The sequence below is a fragment of the Fundulus heteroclitus genome, chromosome 5, assembly GCF_011125445.2.
Source record: "Fundulus heteroclitus isolate FHET01 chromosome 5, MU-UCD_Fhet_4.1, whole genome shotgun sequence".
NCBI classification, from domain to species: domain Eukaryota; kingdom Metazoa; phylum Chordata; class Actinopteri; order Cyprinodontiformes; family Fundulidae; genus Fundulus; species Fundulus heteroclitus.
Genome location: NC_046365.1, coordinates 12308554 through 12326995, shown reverse-complemented (window position 1 = coordinate 12326995; position 18442 = coordinate 12308554). Strand labels below are relative to the sequence as shown.

The window sequence follows — 18442 nt, the reverse complement described above, 5'->3', positions numbered from 1 at the left end:
CTAACAGACTCCTGAACAGGTTGATATTTATTTTGAGATTAGGTTGCACGCAGGTGGTCTCTGTTTTTCAAGGCGACTGATTGAACTGGATTTTATGAACGGGAATCAGAGAAAAGGAGGCTGACTGGACAATCTTTTGATTTTTAATTGTAAAAGATGAAAAGCACGCTTCTCAGTTTTGCCTTAGTTTATGTAGGTGTGTAATTGAATAATATAAACTAAGGACAAAATAAGGAAAACCTTAGGCATGAATATAGTGGTAAGACATTACAGCCACGAACGTACTCAAGTCAGTAGGAATAATTTGAAATTTGGACATTACTGATAAATAACTGTGTCAGAACCATGAAACATGATGAGGTCTTAGGTAACGCGACCTGACGTTACCCAAGACCTCTGTCTGTGCAGTGAGTAGCTGCTGTGACGTCTGGGCGGATGTGTTGGAGCCTGTTGGGGATTTAACTCACTTGGTGTTGTTTTAGGAATGTCAAGCACAAGGATTTTAGCAATTCAAAGCATGATGAATCTATTGACGAGTCTATTATTCTCCTTGCAAAACCGTGTTTGTAAGGACACTAAAATATCAACGGTTCATTACACCCAGAATGATTTCCTCACCCCGTTCTCTTTGAAATGCAGGTTCTGCAGGTGCACAATGGCAGACATGCGTTTTCACGGCCAGTAGATTTAAGAGACACGGTAGTGGCAGCAATAGATATTCCAGCAGGCCGACAGATAGCCAGATAGGTGTCATCCCCGTTCATCCTCATGCTAATGTCTAATTCTTGTTATCTGCCATCTGTGAGAACAGCTGTCAGTTGATCAGTCTCCAAGACACAGACTTTGTCTCAACACAGGCAACAAAGTGCTTAAAGGTGTAAAGAAATTAACATATTATAAAAAAAAAACGTGGTCAAGCATTACTCAGTTTATTACACAGATATAGATCAGTGTTTTTCCTGAAGACAGCTCCGCGTGAGTGACAGTGAAGAATGGAGCCTAAGCAGCGTAAATTCCCACTCCCGTGATTCCTGTCTTGCTCAATCCCCTGAAACGAGGAAGTGACTCACTCCAGGATCGAGCATAAAAGGCGAGACTTCTCTCCGCCAGATTCAAACAGCAGCTGGAGAAAGCACTGAAGCCTGGAAGAGCAGAATAAAAGGGGAACTGGGAAATAGACGCCAATAGCAGAATAAGGGAAATCTTTTTGATTGCAAAAGGATTTATTAGAAAGCTCCTATCTCGTGCTGTGAGTGATTTAGTTACAGGCTTTTGTGAAAGACAGAATGAAGAGCAGCAGCGTTATTGCCCTCTCTGTCATGACGATCTGGGTCTTCTTTGCAGTCAGCGAAGGTAAGCCTCCGTTGCTTTTTTTGTTTGTTTTACTTTCAAAGATGGTTACTGCCCTCTCAGCCCTCCTTTCGTGCACTGTGATTTATCTGCACTTTGTGACCTTGTGCATTTCTAATCTCCATGCAGGAATGAGCCTGAGAAGCTTAGGAATGGAGCTGCACTGCCGCTGCATCCAGACCGAGAGCAGACCCATTGGCCGCCACATCGAGAAGGTGGAGCTGATTCCAGCCAACTCTCACTGCGAGGAGACTGAGATCATGTAAGGACCGAGTCCCTGTCTCATTGTGATAAAGCCGATGGTGATTTTTATCCCGCAAGCTCACTGGATGAATGAAAACTCATTGTTATTGCCTCTTGTTGCAGTGCCACTCTGAAGAAAACTGGCCAGCAGGTTTGCCTGGACCCTGAGGCTCCATGGGTGAAAAAAGTGATTGAGAGGATCATGGCAAAGTAAGATTCAGTTGGAACTTCATCAATACAAAACATACAGACACGCAATTCTAAACATTCGGTGTTTGAACCGCAAAATATTGATTCTTTTTTTTCCCCCCTGAATCTTTCTCCCTGTAGCAGAAAACGTTGAAGAGAGATGAACACAAGAAATTGCTTCAAAGGACCAAAGAGCCTGTCTTGGCCTGATGATAGGGTTCGCTGAACTTCAACTGACCTGTTGGTGAAGACAGCAGCATCAAATTGTTGCTCAAATTGTTTGTATCAGACACGGTACCCATCAACCCATTGCCTCTGTGGTGTAGTGGTTGAAGTCTTTGACTTGGATTCAGGGGACCGGGGTTTGAATTCCCCTGGCATCAGGAAGAGCATCCAATGTAAAAACTCTGCCAAGTTTGCTTGGAAATTGTAACGACTTGGTATTGACCCCTGAATAAGGGTGCAGCTGATTGGACTCTATGTGCTATTTATTATCCTGCCACTCCCTCTGTCTACTGCACAATATACATATATATATATACATATATACAGATATTTATCTATTTATTTAACTATGTATTTATGAAATTGAAATGTTTTGTATCATCGATTATAATAAAAAGTCTTAAATGGAAATACTTGATGTCTTTTCTCAAATTATATCATCCTTCAGTTATAGAGATGTGTGACAAGTACCAGACAGCTGTGCCGCCTGCAGTATTCATCAGTCGCTGGTGCTGCATACTGTGTTAGGTGTGGACTTGTCAGACTCTTGTCTTGGGTACACGTTCTTACTTTTAGTATATTCAATTCAGTTTTCAATTCATTTGTATTTATACAGCAATTCCCAACATGTCATCTCAGGGCACTTTACAAAGACCCACTGGTGGTTAGAGACAGAGCAGAGACATAAAAATAACACAGAAATACTGATCCACCAATATTTGCCATGTTAGAGAGGGCAATGGCAGACTAGCTCCATAGGTGGCTTTGTCAAGGAAAGAAACACAGCTAAGCAGATAGGCTCTGATCCAGTCTTCAGGTGAAGAGGATGAAAGAGAGCACATAGTTAGCTGCACTAATAGCTCAGCCAAGCTATGTCTAGGAAAGAAACAGGGTTAGACTCTGAGAGACAGAGCCAGCTGTTTAATATTAAGGATGAAGTTGTTGACAGCAGCAGCATCAGCTCAGATGATCTGCCCCCCTGGATGGAGTCACAGCTAAATAGAACGCCAGGCCAGATATGAGAGAAAGAGAGAGAGAGAGAGAGAGAGAGAGAGAGAGAGAGAGAGAGAGAGAGAGAGAGAGAGAGAGAGAGAGAGAGAGAGAGAGAGAGAGAGAGAGAGAGAGAGAGAGAGAGAGAACATAAAGTTGAAATACCAACAAGTAATGCTAAATAGGAGAATTCAGCAGAGTTAGAAAAATAGACCCTGATATCCTCCAGTAGCCTAAGCCTATAGCAGCATAACTAGACAGCTCTGGATAAGCTAAGCCACTCTAACTATGAGCTTTGTCAAAAAGCAAAGTCTTAAACCTAGTCTTAAAAGTAGACAGGGTGTCTGCCTCAAGGACTGCTCAGGATCATTGTACATTTAAAAGACCAATTTCTACCCAAGATTTAAATATTGCTTTAATATTCCAACTGATATTCTTTCCTGATAATGCCATCTATGTTGTATGTAGCACCACTCCCTCTAGCACCAATAAACCAGTTGGGATAGTGTTCTCATATTAGAGGGCATGTCCCCAAAAATGAAAGGGCTTTGGTCCCTTTGCAAACTACACTTTCTCTGTCAATGGCCTTTCAGCTAATGTGAGTACAGATTTTTGCTTTGACTTTGGAGAAAAAGACATTTAGCACAAAAACACATTAATCTCTGACACGTTTCATTTCTTGACAGTATGATGCCTGGACATTTCCGTAGTGTTTATACTTATAACTGTTTGAACAGATAAACGTGGCACCTTCAGGCATCTGGAAATCGCACATGGAGAAGAGCTACAAAAGGGGAAGGCCCACATTTTTTTTCTAATACCTTGGCTGGTTATTTTAGATTTTTTTTTCTCTGGATGTCACACAAGGATACAGTCAGTTTTAGGTGTGCCCTAAATGCATCGAAAAATGTGCCTGCTTTTTACTCCAGTGTTTTAAATTAACCAATGAGACCTTCCAAAAGCCATGGTGTTGAGGCTTTTTTATTTTATATGCAGGCATAGTAATCTTAGTGTATGGAATCTTCCAAATTTTAAAAGAAGTAAAGAAAAGTTATCTAAAAAAAATGACATTTTATTATTGTGGCATATAGAAACAGTTTTACTGATACTATCTGATCTAAAATTAGAAAGGTTAATCTGATTTAATCAGACATTGAGACAAAAAGCAGGTTGTGTCTTTTTATACAGAGTGTAAATGTCTGGTTTCAACTCTGTGAGACTGATTAATTGAATTCTACTGTAGTAATATTTTATATAGTGCTAAGTTCACATCTGTTCAGTGTTCTGCATGTTGTAAAAGTGTCCCTGCTTCACAGAACCTGACTTAAGTAAATAAGGTGTGTTGATGCAAGAAAACATCTAATACATACAGAACACAAAACTATGATGCAGCAACATATGATGTAATATGCCCTTTAAATGAATGTCCTGGTTTTGTGATCTGTGGTCATGTTCATTTCAATTTTTCGGATCCACAACCTCACAGTCTCACAAACAAAATCTGATGTAGACACTAACTGACAGTATAGTTATTTTGCACAAGCAAGATATGAAACCCCCATAAACACACACAGACCACATTCTGGTCTGTGTGTTTACATCTACAGTTTAATATGCTACAAGTGTACAAATGTGGCAAATTTTGGCAAACCAAAAATGCACAACAAAAATCATAGATATTCTATCATTTAAGTTGAAAACCTCAGACCTTGAGGTTACCAGAAAATTGCATTTAGGCAGTTCGATTAAATTCCAAGTATTTTTGCTGGTGGTCAACCAAACTTTGTAAGCTAAGGACATGTCTATATTTGGATTATTTGTAAGGATGTGAGAAGCTTCGCACATCTTGTAGTCAGTTTTCTTAAGGATATCTCTCTGAAGGGAATCCATAAATAACCTGAAGGGGTGGAATTTATATAGAAACCTCCAATTCCCTGTGTTACAAGCAGGGTATTTTTGACGAAACACAAAAAAAGCACAGTACCATGCAGATGTCTCAAGTGAATTTGCCCAGATTGACAGAAATGCATCGCGTATAGGTAGAAACCCGCCAGCATACATAAAACCTTAATTATTAAAGTAAATTAGATTGTCACTATCAACAAATTTATATCAGCATTTCACATGAGTTTGAAAGTGGATACAGACACAATTCAAATAACATACATATCCCCACATAATATTAATATGAAACTCACCAAATAAAATAAAACAATGTACAAAATATAATCCTTGATTAACTTGTTTCATTAGTCCACAAATCAACAGCAAATACGTTTAAATTTATATTAATTTAAAACATATACTTTATGTCATTTCATTCTGACCACCCTGCAAGGAATAGACATCATGATCCATGGGATTTGGATTTCATTTGTCACCTTTGGTGTGTCATATTTGGTTTATACCTTAGTTTTGATATTCCAAGCATGAATAGTCCTGTTTATAGTCATGTGTGCCAATTCTAGCCATTTTCCCGCCGTCTCTCCTGTCATGCTCACTGCTCATCTGCTATGCTTCACGCTCCATGGGCTCGCCAGGTTCCCACGCCGTTGATTATATTCAATGGTGTGGGGAGTTTCATGCAAAACTGTTGTGTGTTGTGTTGCTTGTTCCTTCTTGTGTTCTGTCATTTTCCTTCCTTTGGTGTTTTTTTTTCAGCTGCCATGTTATTCTTTTTATTAGTCGTCTCTTCTCAGTTTAGCCTTGCTCCCCATTCAGCCGCCATTCACTGCGTTAATTCTACTCACCTGGTTTCCACGTCACTATTCACCCATCCACAGTGTTTGATCTCTCTGGTTTCTTTGTTCCTGCATTCCTCGTGGCATATCTCCAAGTTCCAGTGATTAAACTCGTCACACATCTGTGTTCCTCTCAATATCCTGCTTGCATTCGCGTCCCTCACAACCACAAAAAAATGCCACCGTCAATTCTTTCCCTCTCCTCCCTGGATCCTACTGCCTTAGAACGGCACCTCGTGGTTCCCCTCAGCTTTTACACCGCTGTCTCTGGTTTACTGCAGATTTTTATTGAACATTTTTTTTACTGTGACTCTGCCTGCTTACTGCACTTGGGTCCTCCAAACAGCAAATCATGAGACTTGGTGGGTATAAAGAATTAATGAATGGATGGATGAATGCGCATTTATCTAGATCGATGGAAATGAGGTCTATACTCATTATGTTATGATTAGTATAGATACTTGGAAGAAGTCCCATGTCAACATTTAGAAAGAATTAGGCCCATGAGGAGAGATAATAATCAGAAAATAACATCTGTGCATCATCAAAGCAATCAACAGATGACAAAGAAGCTAGTTACACTGACATTCAATACAATACAGTAATACCAGAGAAGTCAAATATTAGGGTAGATGTTGTTTGGCTTATGAAATCCAGATACCTATTTTTAAAATAAGTTTATACTTCAACATAACATTTATGTGATGACAACCATAAGGGATACTTGATTGTTCCATCCAATCCATCCATCCATCCATCCATCCATCCATCCATCCATCCATCCATCCATCCATCCATCCATCCATCCATCCATCCATCCATCCATCCATCCATCCATCGTCTTCCGCTTATCCGGGGTCGGGTCGCGGGGGTAGCGGCTTCAGTAGGGAGGCCCAGACGTCCCTCTCCCCGGCCACTTGGGCCAGCTCCTCAGGAGGAATCCCAAGGCGTTCCCAGGCCAGCTGAGAGACATAGTCCCTCCAGCGTGTCCTGGGTCTCCCTCTGGGTCTCCTCCCGGTGGGACGTGCCCGGAACACCTCACCAGGGAGGCGTCCAGGAGGCATCCTGACCAGATGCCCGAGCCACCTCAACTGGCTCCTCTCGATGTGGAGGAGTAGTGGCTCTACTCTGAGTCCTCCCCAGATGACTGAGCTCCTCACCCTATCTCTGAGGGTGGGCCCAGACAAACTACGGAGAAAACTAATTTTGGCCGCTTGTATCCGGGATCTCGTTCTTTCGGTCACGACCCAAAGCTCGTGACCATAGATGAGGGTATGAACGTAGATCGATCGGTAAATCGAGAGCTTCGCCTTTTGGCTCAGCTCTCTCTTAACCACAACGGACCGGTACATCGCCCGCTTCACAGCAGATGCAGCACCAATCTGCCTGTCGATCTCCCGCTCCATCTTCCCCTCATTCGTGAACAAGACCCCAAGATACTTGAACTCCTCCACTAGGGGTAGCCCATCCTCCCCAACCCAGAGGAGGCACTCTACCCTTTTCCAGCTCAAGACCATGGTCTCGGATTTGGAGGCTCTGATCCTCATCCGCTTCACACTTGGTTGTGAACCGCTCCAGTGAGAGCTGTAGATCACGCCCTGATGAAGCCAACAGGACCACATCATCTGCAAATAGCAGAGACGAAATCCTAAGGCCACCAAAACGGATCCCCTCAACACCTTGGATGCGCCTAGAAATTCTGTCCATAAAAGTAATGAACAGAATCGTTGACAAAGGGCAACCTTGGCAGAGTCCAACTCTCATGGGAAACGAGTCCGACTTACTGTCGGCAATACGGACCAGACTCTGACACCGGTCATACAGAGACCTGACAGCCCTTATTAAAGGGCCCGGTACTCCATACTCCCGGAGTACCCCCCACAGGATCCCTCGGGGGACACGGTCGAATGCCTTCTCCAGATCCACAAAGCACATGTAGACTGGTTGGGAAAACTCCCATGCCTTCTCCAGGATCCTGCTGAGGGTGTAGAGCTGATCCAGTGTTCCACGGCCAGGACGAAAACCACACTGCTCGACTATCCGACGGACCCTCCTTTCCAGAACCCCTGAATAGACCTTACTAGGGAGGCTTAAGAGTGTGATTCCTCTGTAGTTTGAACACACTCTCCGGTCCCTCTTTTTAAATAGGGGGACCACCACCTCAGTCTGCCAATCCAGGGGAACTGCCCCCGATGTCCACGCAATGCTGCAGAGCCGCATTAACCAACACAGCCCCACAACATTCAGAGCCTTAAGGTACTCAGGGCAAATCTCATCCACCCCCAGGGAAAACCTGACCCAGAGTCCTCAGGCTCTGCTTCCTCAATGGAAGACGTGTTGGTGGGATTAAGGAGGTCTTCGAAGTATTCTACCCACCGAAGCACGACGTCCCGAGTCGAGGTCAGCAGCACACTGCTTCCCCCTCCTGAGATGCCGTAAATTTGACAAAAATCGCTTCCAAGCCGTACGGAAGTCTTTCTCCATGGCCTCTCCGAACTCTTCCCACGCCCGAGTTTTTGCCTCAGCGACCAGCCGTGCCGCCTGCTGCTTGGACTGCTGGTACGTATCAGCTGCTTCTGGAGTCCCACAGGCCAAGAAAGCCCGATAGGACTCCTTCTTCAGCTTGACAGCATGTTCGAGGGTTGCTGCCGCAACATGCACCGACAACCTTGCGACCACAGCTCCGACTAGCCACCTCAAAAAGAGAGGCGCGGAACATGGTCCACTCAGACTCAATGTCCCCCACATATGGACACCCTTATGCTTGAACATGGTGTTTGTTATGGACAATCCATGATGAGCACAGAAGTCCAACAACAGAACACCACTCGAGTTCAGATCAGGTGGGCTGTTCCTCCCAACCACGCCCCTCCAGGTCCCACTGTCATTGCCCATGTGAGCGTTGAAGTCCCCAGGAGGGGCACTCTCCAGTACCCCCTCCAAGGACTCCAAAAAGGGTGGGTAATCCAGAACCCGTCCCCCCACACGTATGCAGAGGGAGGCCACCCTCTCGTTCACTGGGGTTAACCCCAACGTACAAGCACTGAGATGAGGGGCAACAAGTATGCCCACTCCAGCTCAGCGCCTCTCAGCAGGGGCAACTCCAGAGTGGAAAAATGTCCAACCCCTCTCAAGGAGACTGGTTCCAGAACCAGAGCGGTGCGTCGACGTGAGTCCGACTATCTCTAGCCGGAACCTCTCAACCTTACGCATTAGCTCAGGCTCCTTCCCCACCAGAGAGGTGACATTCCACGTCCCAAGAGCCAGCTTCTGCAGTTGAGGATTGGAAACGCCAAGGTCCCCGCCCTCGACTGCTACCCATTTCGCAATGCACCCAACCCCTTTGGCCCCTCCTATAGGTGGTGAGCCTATTGGAAGGGGGGACCCATGTCTCCTCTTCGGGCTGTGCCCAGCCTGGCTCCATAGGTAAAAGCCCGGCGACCAGGCGCTCGCCAACGTGCCCCACCCCCAGGCCTGGTTTCAGAGTGGGGCCCCGGTGAGTTTAATTTACAATCGAGTTACCGAGGCCTCGAAGAAATAAAACGTAACTTTTAATTATTTTTTTATTTTATATAATTTTCTAAAATGACTAGAAGGATGTTAAAAATGTATGTCAAATGTTTTTATAACTCATCTTTCTATTAAGGCCTGACCCCTGCGAACTTGGACCTTGCAGAAAAGTTATTCATTCACAGTGGTCTAATAATGCTCCACAATTATAGACAATGTTTTTCACAGTTGTTGGTGACCTTGCTGAAAATGTCTCAAATGTCAATCTTTTCTGGTACCCCTAACAACGGCCAAAGGTACAATGTGACATGACACGACACACAATACTTTCTCTAAGGCACTTTGGATCCCTTTGCCTGATTATGAGAACATCTCATTCAAGTAAAGCAGATATCTGCTGATGTTCATTCATAGGATAATAAATAACTAAGACAAAAACAACTTGCAAAACGTGTGTATACTACCAGACACATTGTTTTTTCTCTTTTAAAGGAGAAACAAGTAAGAAATTCACTGAACATGAACCAAAATCATTCTTACTTGTCCCCCGAGATGGAAGTAACATTCCCTATAAACAATCCGTCCTCTCCATCAACAATGTCTTATTCAAGTTTTTCTCCTTTCCAAATAAGAGTTATGGTGCGGAACCACTTCGGGGCAGTGTGTATCCCCACAGACAAGGTACTTGTCTGTGTTCAAAAGTTTACCTCCCTTTACTTGTCTGCAATAGAAAGTAGGATTCTGTTATTATCTTAAAATAAGCCAGTAAGTCAGGATTTAGAACTTTATCAAAGTGACTCAATTTCCAGCAGATGGTTGGTGGTGGCTAGCGCCTTGACCCGCTAATGCGCCGGTGTGTTGGCTCCCACCAGGCAGCTCCTTCGTGGGGCCTGAGCTCCCTAGCTCTGTCGAGACCCCTCTGTGGGGCGGGGTGTGCCTGGGCTTTGGGTCTCTGGGCCCATGACTGAATCCACTCTGGTGTAACTGGTTCCTGGTAGAGCCCGCAGGCTCGTTGCTGCAGCCCCTTGGGGAGTTTTAGCACTGTGGCTGCTGTGGGGTTTCCTTGGGCCTTCCTCTGCTCTTCTCCGAGAGGAGGCAGCTATCCCTGTGTTGGTCCTTCTTGGGCTCCTGTGCTCTTGGGGCCCTTTCGGACGCCTGAGGCTCTGGTCTTCCCGGTGCCTATCTTGGCGTCCTGGGGGTTGGGTCCACTATTGAGCCTTTTTCTTATGGATAAACCTTACATACACAAGCACACACTCGCAAACACCTACAGGTGCTTGGATCCAGGTGCTAACAGATTCAATTATATACAGATAAACCTTATAATTAGCTTTGGATGTCACTAAATACATCTTCTATTAAACAATACTGCATATTTTTAGTGATGTTATCAAGGCGTTGGATGTTTCTATCTGTGATACTTTTTTGGTTGGTTTTGCTGTTCTTTCTATATCTCTTTCTGCAGGTGGAAAAGCAGACTCCAAGGATGTTATCTTGTATTCTCTTTTTCCTCTGTTCTACTTTTTCGCCTTTTCCCCCTTCTAATGTTTTGCCTAATCTTTTTCTGCGCGTTTTCTGTTTAAAATCCCCCAGAAAACGCACAGCAAACTTGTGGAACAATTTGCTTTAGCAAGATGGCCTCCCTTCCTAACTTACACAGCACATCACCCTGGATACACTGGCCCCACGTAAACATGGCTGTGGCAGGATCAAGCTGCGAGGATTCTTTTCTGTTGCAGTGGAAGCTGCTTAGAGTTGATGGAAAGATGGATGGAGTGAGAGTAGTAAACATGCAGGCAGGGCTGCCCTGGCGCGGCTTAGAGACAAGAGACACACCAAAAACATTTTGCATGGAAATACATTCTAGATTTTTCTTTTTTTTTAATCAATTTCTCGCAAAAGCTCATACTGTGTTGATTTCCAAACGCTATACAGGGATGTAACGATGATCACCACCTGGGCAATCAACCAGAATCACTCATATTACTAGGAATAGTGGGGCATAATTAAAGTATTCCGACTTGTCCTCATATTTTCAAAAGCGGCAAGCTTTTATCAATATTTTTTTTTCCAATTATTTCTTGTTTGTAGCTGCCCGTGTTTTATTTTTCGTCAGACTGCTCGTTGCCATTGGCCCGAGAGAAGGATGCAGGCAAAGGGGCGGGGCCGGGCGCACGGTTGGGGGTAGGTGCGGTAGTGCGGCGTCTGATGCGTGCAGAAGGACAACACTCCGCGGCAGGACGGACACGCAGAGGAGACACCGACATGCACACAAAATGCTGCGTCCACGAGCTGTGAGCAGCCGCTGGGTGTGAAGAAACTGAGCAGACGCCGAGGGGGGGGAGTAGCACCTCTGAAGCGCGCGCGCCGGCAGCGTTCTTGCCGCAGATTCCAGCAGACAAGAGATCCCGCTGATGCGCTTTCGCGGTGCATGAATCCCTCCGTTTTGGTTTGAACGTTCAGTAGACAGCCGAGCGGCGCCGACGACTCTGCGGAGCCCGTGAGCGCAACCTTCTTCGCCTCTCTCCGCACACCTACACTGTCCCCCCCCCCCCTCCTCGTCCACACTCCTCCGCGGCACCTGCTTCAGGATGGCCTTAACGATCTGCACGCGATTCACCGACGAATACCAGCTGTTCGAGGAGCTGGGGAAGTAAGCACGCGCGTTTCTATTGTCTTTATCAATTGTGATCACCTGCCTCGGCGGCTCGTTACGCAATAGGCCGCTCTGGTTTAGGGACGCGCGGATTTCGATGCTGGAGAGTCTTGTGTGCTGAGCGTGAACGTGCGTGTGTGCGCGCCGCTGACAGTTCATCCAGCAGCCTAACCCATGATGCAGGGGCTAAATGCGCTCGCGTGTGTGTGTGTGTGTGTGTGTTTGTGTTGTAGGTCAGTGCAATTGCTTTCCGTTTGCTTTAATCCCAGCATCCAAAGCCCTGCTTACGTGTTGTGCCTATGTCGTAGGCCTGTGGCGGGGTGGCGTCATTTTCCTCCATCCCGTGCAGCCAATGATGCTGCAGTTGGAGACTTGCAGAGCTCCTTTGCTAAAAGGCTCAACCAGGACAAGAGTGCATCAGGGTGATGTGTGTCTGCGTGCAAGTTGATATCGTAACCTTCTCCTCCTCTACCTCCATAGCTCCCCTCTTGCGTGACAAAAATACACACACCGACTGCGACAGCTCTCCATGTAGCTGAGGATGACACACTCCCCGGCAAAGCGGCCTGACACAGACCGGAGGTCAATTATCGGAGCCTGGCAGGGGACCTCTCGCCTCTCCTCTGACAGAACTGCAGGCACCACATAGCACCATACACTGATCAGGCACAACATTATGACTCCTGACAGGTGACATGTATAGCAGTGAAAAAAACGTTTCATCACTGACTCCTGGAAAGCATAATATACGAGGGAGCAAGTGAACATTTTGTACTCGAAGGTGTTGGAGGAAGGCAAGACGAGCCGGTGTGAGGACTAGAGTGAGTTCGACAAGGGCCAGGCTGTGATTGCTGGATGACTTGGTTCAGGTGTTTTCAAAACTGCAGCTTTTGTATGGTACTCCAGGGCTTCAGGGTTCAGAATCTATCATATATTATTCAGGGACAGGGTCCTTGGTGAATGTGAAGAGCAAAAACCGTCCTATGTGACACTGTCTTAACTAGTGCTACTGTAGCTCAGACTGCTGAGGGGGTTTATACAGGTTCTGATAGGAACCATCAGAATAGGCAATATATAATACTTTGTTGGGTACGGGGCTGTGTAGCCACAGATAAGTTGGGAAGCATTTTATATTCCATGTCTTGCTCACCTTGGATGCACTGTGAAAAGTTGGCAAGCCAAGTAGAGGTAAAGTTGATGCTTAGGCAAGGCAAGTTTATTTATAAAGCACTTTTCAGTGATAAGATGATTCTAAGTGCTTAGGCCAATGTTCTGCTGGATATCCTCGGGTCCTGACATCCATGTGGATTCTACCTCAGTACATCCTACCAAAACATTGTTGTGAAGCATGTCACCTTCTCAGGAAAATGGTATTCCATTATTGCTATAGCTTCTTTCAGTAGGATAGAACACCTACCAAGAAGCACAAAATGGTTTAAAAAAATTGTTTGAGGAGCTTAGCCACTTTTAGGTGTTGATGTGTTCTCCACATTCTCCAGCCTTCAATGAAAACCAGCGTCTGTGGTATGTGCTGGACAAACTGGATCCATGTAAGCCCTCTTCGTAGCTTACCTGACTTGAAAGAAAATCATAGATCTAGATGTACACCTTCGGGGGTTTTGGTGGAGTCAATAGCTCCATTGGTCGAGGCTGTTTTAGGAGCGAACTGGTAAACAGAACGTTTTGATCCGATGGCCGTGTTCTCCGCCATTTTGTGCCTGGCAGTGGCGTTCTATGGACAGGGAGGGGCTAAGACCGCGTGTGCGTGTATGTGTATGTGCATGCGCGGCCGTCCTGGCAATGTCGACAAGAGATTGGAGAACTAAACAGAGAGATTGTGTGTGATGTTTAACCATAGTCCATCTAAAAAGACACTTTTAGTTCTTCACCAAACTGCTTTTTGTTCTTTCTGTCCAAAATAATGAAACGTCGCTTATTGCTTCTTTAATAATCTCAAGTCTTGCTCCTTCTGATGACTTTTTCAGCTGGAAAACTTTGCTGAAGTGCTAGGCTATAGTTGGCATGTTTGTGCCTCTCTGGGTTGATATAACTTGGTTTTAATTCAACTCGTACAACTTTTTCCCCCCAAGGTTTGAGTTAATTGTATGTTGACAGAACATTCAGAGAAGTTCCCCTGCTTCGGAAACCTAGTACTTCAACACGTGTTCAAATCTAATTACTAGTGTTTCAGCTGCTTTCATTGCAACTCTCTTGGGCAGCTGGTGATATCTGAGCTCAGCTTGCAGGGCAAGACACCTAACAAATGAGACAGACAGGAAGCTTCGGCAGCCAAAACACTCTCTCTGTCACTGTAAATGTCATCGTAAAGGATGAAAAACATTTAGATTCTTAATATAAACCTAGCTTTACTGCATTGACAGAACATGCCTTGCCAAGCTATGCACACGAAAACAGTCTGCAATTTTATTAAGTTATTGCAAAGTTACTGTCAGATTTAAATGGAGGCTTGAAATGCTTGATTCACTTGACAGCTGCTGATCAATATAAGTTAATTTCCTTTTTTAATTGTATTGTTTATTTGGAAAAGCAGGTGGTACAAAAAATTATCATCTACATTTCAGTATCCATATCACAAACAAGGATGAAATAGTTTCCATGTAACCACCATATTCACTTCAGAGTTTACAGGTTTTCCATATGCTGTCAATTTTGGCCAGCTCTTGACAAAAGATTCCCTTTGACAGAATGACAATTTTTCCAAAACATAAATGCCCTGTGCGATATTCATCCATTCCCCAGTCGTAGGTTCTTCACGCTTTTTCTAGTGATAGGTGTTTCACTTGCTGCCAGAACGATTAACAGCAGTTTTCTTCGTCTGTCAGAGTCCAGTTGTTGTGTGAAGTATTGTGCCTCAAACTTATTAGGGGTTTCCTGAGTAAATATATTATTTGAATGTTCACATAAGCGTTCCCAAAATAGTTTGATCACTGGACAATCCCAGAAAATATAAAAATTATTTGTGTAATTTGTCCCATAGAGTCCACAACAAGTGGTCCTGCTGCCCAGGTGTTTTTTTTTTTTTCTTGGTGGGAGTTACAAAAAAAATCAAACACTATTTTTCAGTCAGAACTCTCTCCATGTGCTTGAGGTCATTCATTGTAATTTGTTGATGTTTTCCCAGCTTTCAGTTGAAATAAGCTGATGTCCTTTGTTTCCCACACTTACATCTTATGTGGTCTGTTGCCCTGTTTAGACAATAGGATACCATTTTATAACCTGGGCACAATTCTAGTGCATGAACGTAACTTCAACAAAGACAGTAAGGAAATCTGACTCAGCTGTTTCTCAGGTTTCTCATAGGTTTTTAGTTAAAATGGGTCCTAACTTGCAGATGTCGGTAGAAGTCATTCTTTTCCAACCCAGTTGACCTCCGGAGTTCCTCAAAACTTTGAAACGCCCTTCTGAATAAATGTGTGACAGCTGCTCCCCTTTGGGATCCAACCTTTGAACCTCCCATCAGTATTTCTTTTACTCGAAGGCTGAGTTGAAGGCATATTTTGATCTCATCTCCTAATTTACAGATTTTTTTTTTTTTCAAGAATCCAGCAATACTTGTAACACCAAGTCCCGTGGTATAGCCAGCTCATCTTGTGCTACTTTATCTATTAAGAAAAAATAGATAAAGTAGTAGATAGATATTCTAGGTGTTCTTTCCACTAATGTAAATGCAGAGTTCTGTATTTTGTTCTGGCCCTTTTCCATTGCGCAATATACTGCGATATTAGTCTGACCGACTTTATTCTGGCTTATACATTTAAACAGGGGGATCACTTTCCATCTCTGTATGTCTGATTTTAATTTTGAGGGTTAGGAGTCCATAGTTGGAGTCAGAAATCCTGGAAAACTATTTGGTTAGTGTGACACCTTAGTATTTAAAGTGTCCTGCTTCTCAATACCATTTGTACAGATTCCTAAATTTGGTTGATGGGCTGCAGTTTAGAGTTAGGACCTTAGTCTTCTTAATGTTCCTTGTAGCCTGATGGTAAGCCGAATTCCTCAATTATCTCCATAATTGTAGGCAAAGTTTGAGTTGGGTTTGTTATTGTTAGCAGTAAGTCGCCTGCAAATAAGGATAATTTTTGTTCTCTGGATGCTATGGGGACACTTATTATGTCAGGCCTCTGTCTTATCCATTGACTTAAAAGCTCTACAAAAACGGCAAAGAGGAGCAGCGGAACACGGCATCCCTGCCTTGTAAGTCTTTCCAGAATGAACAAGTCTGTAAGATCTCTGTTAATTTTTATCCTGGCTGATGGATTCTCATTTAGTGCAGCAATTATATCCATTAGAGTCTGGTGGAATCCAAATTTAGACATCGCTATACAGGAATGACCATTTGACCCGTTTAAATGTCTTGTCCGCATCTATTTTTTGTTTAAGATTTGTAATTTTTTTCTGATGTCGGTCCTTATGTATTGTCTCCAAAAAAAACAAAAACAAAGACAATGGCCGCAATATTTCTATAAATCAAAATATTGTCTATAAATGTCACTTTTATTCTACTTTTAATTCTAGAGACTATGCAATATCTGTGTCCTATATAGGGCTCTGTAGATTTATAGGCTTCATGTGGAACCGAGCTAGAACAAACTGCTAGCTTATTATTATCTAACAGGTCACACTATGCTTTTTTTGTTTCTTCATTAACAAATCCTCTATCAAATAGAAGTAATCTTCAGGGGCAAGCCCATCATGTGCATGTTGGATAACTCGATCACGGTGCAAATCAGTTTCTCACCAGCTAGTCACTGCACAAAGGAGTATTGATTTTCTTATTTTGTTACACACCCTTCACCAAATAACGTGATATGCAATAAACACAGCCACCAGATGTTAGAGAAGGAATAAGTCAAACCTCCGGGCTTATTTCAGGTCATGAGGAGGAATGTTGAATCCTAAAGCTGCCTCCATGAATGTAGAGCTGAGCAGACTTGAGACGGATGGACCTCTCCAAGGTTGCACCGAATGCAGCCCTGCGCTCCTTCTATTCCTCAAATATAGCTGACCTAGTTTTTTGATCTTCATTAATGACCCTGACACCAAAACAAAAAGAGACTGAAGCAATACTCAGATTTATGAAACCTGTACTGAAAGCTTGTGCTACACCTGGGTAGTGCTTATTCTAAATTAGTGATTGGTGCCATTAGCAACAGTAACTTTAAAAAGCAGCTCCCCGTTTGTATTCCAAGAATGTAGATCCTTACCTTAACTGAGAGAGTTTCAAAAAAAAAATAAAAAATCTGCCGTTTCCAAATCCAGAGTGTTTTATGACAGATATCGAAAGCTCAAAAGGATGAAACAAGCCAACTTTGTTGTAATACGTTCAGCTTTCCTGTTATCTGCTGAAGTCGCTCTGTTTAAAAGTAGCAGCAACGGCAGGCATGTCTCTGCAGAAAATAACTAGATTTTTAAATAGTTTTCTTAATCCTTTAAGCCTGGAGCGACTGTGGCTCAGTGGATAGAATATTCGTCATGCGATTGTAAGGTTGAGGGCAAGATTCCAGGTCCTCATATCAATTCTTCTCTTGGACAAGACACTTAACCCTAAGATGCTGATGTGCGTATTTGGGTGGTTAGTATGACTAGAAAAGCTGTAAATAAATTGTCCTTTTTAAACTTTTTCTGATTTAACCGTGAAACCACTCAGTGAATAGCTGCGTAAATTGCTGACTTTTAGTTTTCTGACCTCAAAGACTACTGCTGCACTGGTGAGTGTTGCTGTGTGCGCTGCCTGTTTCTGCTTAGGTGTGTTCACTGATTGGACAAAGATCAGTGCCCGTATTGACAAACAATCCTAAGATGAAAAGTAGTTCTTAGCGATGTCATTTTAGGAAAAAATTTAGCAGAGTTTCCCGAATTCTAAGATATTTCTTAGAATTTTACCTCGTAAGAAAAAGTTATTTACAAAGCCTCTTAGGCCTTAAGGCAGCACCTAAGGTGGCAAAAATGTTAGCAAGCCTGAGTGTCTGAAGCAAGGAAGATGGTGGAAACGGAGAGAGCTGATTGGCTGATCCACCACCTAAACAGTTGAGGAAATGAACACATGAACTTCTTTAACAATCATACAATTATTAATATATAGATAAGATAAACTTTATCATCCCCATAGGGGGAAATTTCAGCAGCCCAATGGGTTTAAGGCGCTGCTCTAGTAACATAATTTTTATTGAGGACAAATAAATTATGGGGAAAAAAATCATATAGCCTTAACATGAATAAAAAGTGGAGAAATTTACAAAGAATATATATTTACGGATTTTCTGTATTGCAGAATATTTGCTTGTGTGATGCCATCTCCTGGTTTTTGCTGCACGTAGCGCTTCTCGCCAGGCCGGTGCGTAAAAGCACCAGGACTCGCAGAGAAAAAGATGCATTGATCTGCAGCAATACGCTTCAAAGTCTGTATTCGTGCCGCGATGCAAGGACCAATTTAGTTTTAAAACACTGCTCTATTCTCTTCCCAGAGCTGTGTGCTGGCCAGCGCTGCTGTCCAGTTTGCTTTTTTCCACCTTTCTTC

General features: G+C 43.7%; 2 protein-coding genes across 2 annotated transcripts in view; both read left to right on the top strand.

Moving 5' to 3' along the window:
• Positions 1-1100: 1100 nt before the first annotated feature.
• On the top strand, positions 1101-2373 carry cxcl8a (chemokine (C-X-C motif) ligand 8a). Its single transcript, XM_012865436.3, has 4 exons — positions 1101-1353; positions 1480-1612; positions 1717-1803; positions 1924-2373. Exons 1-4 carry the CDS (start codon positions 1287-1289, stop codon positions 1934-1936), a joined length of 300 nt encoding a protein of 99 aa, XP_012720890.2. The 5' UTR covers positions 1101-1286; the 3' UTR covers positions 1937-2373.
• A 9032-nt stretch (positions 2374-11405) lies between these two features.
• camk2d2 (calcium/calmodulin-dependent protein kinase (CaM kinase) II delta 2) overlaps positions 11406-18442 on the top strand; it is a gene marked incomplete in the record, with an annotated part of 100312 nt that continues 93275 nt past the window's right edge. The window contains 1 exon segment of the mRNA XM_036136916.1: positions 11406-11901. Coding sequence (XP_035992809.1) covers positions 11840-11901 — 62 coding nt within the window.

Coding starts and splice junctions, on each gene's coding strand:
- cxcl8a (XM_012865436.3), top strand. CDS start 1,287: ATGAAGAGCAGCAGCGTTATTGCCCTCTCTGTCATGACGATCTGGGTC. Junction 1,354..1,479: donor CTTCTTTGCAGTCAGCGAAG/GTAAGCCTCCGT, acceptor ATCTCCATGCAG/GAATGAGCCTGAGAAGCTTA. Junction 1,613..1,716: donor TGCGAGGAGACTGAGATCAT/GTAAGGACCGAG, acceptor CTCTTGTTGCAG/TGCCACTCTGAAGAAAACTG.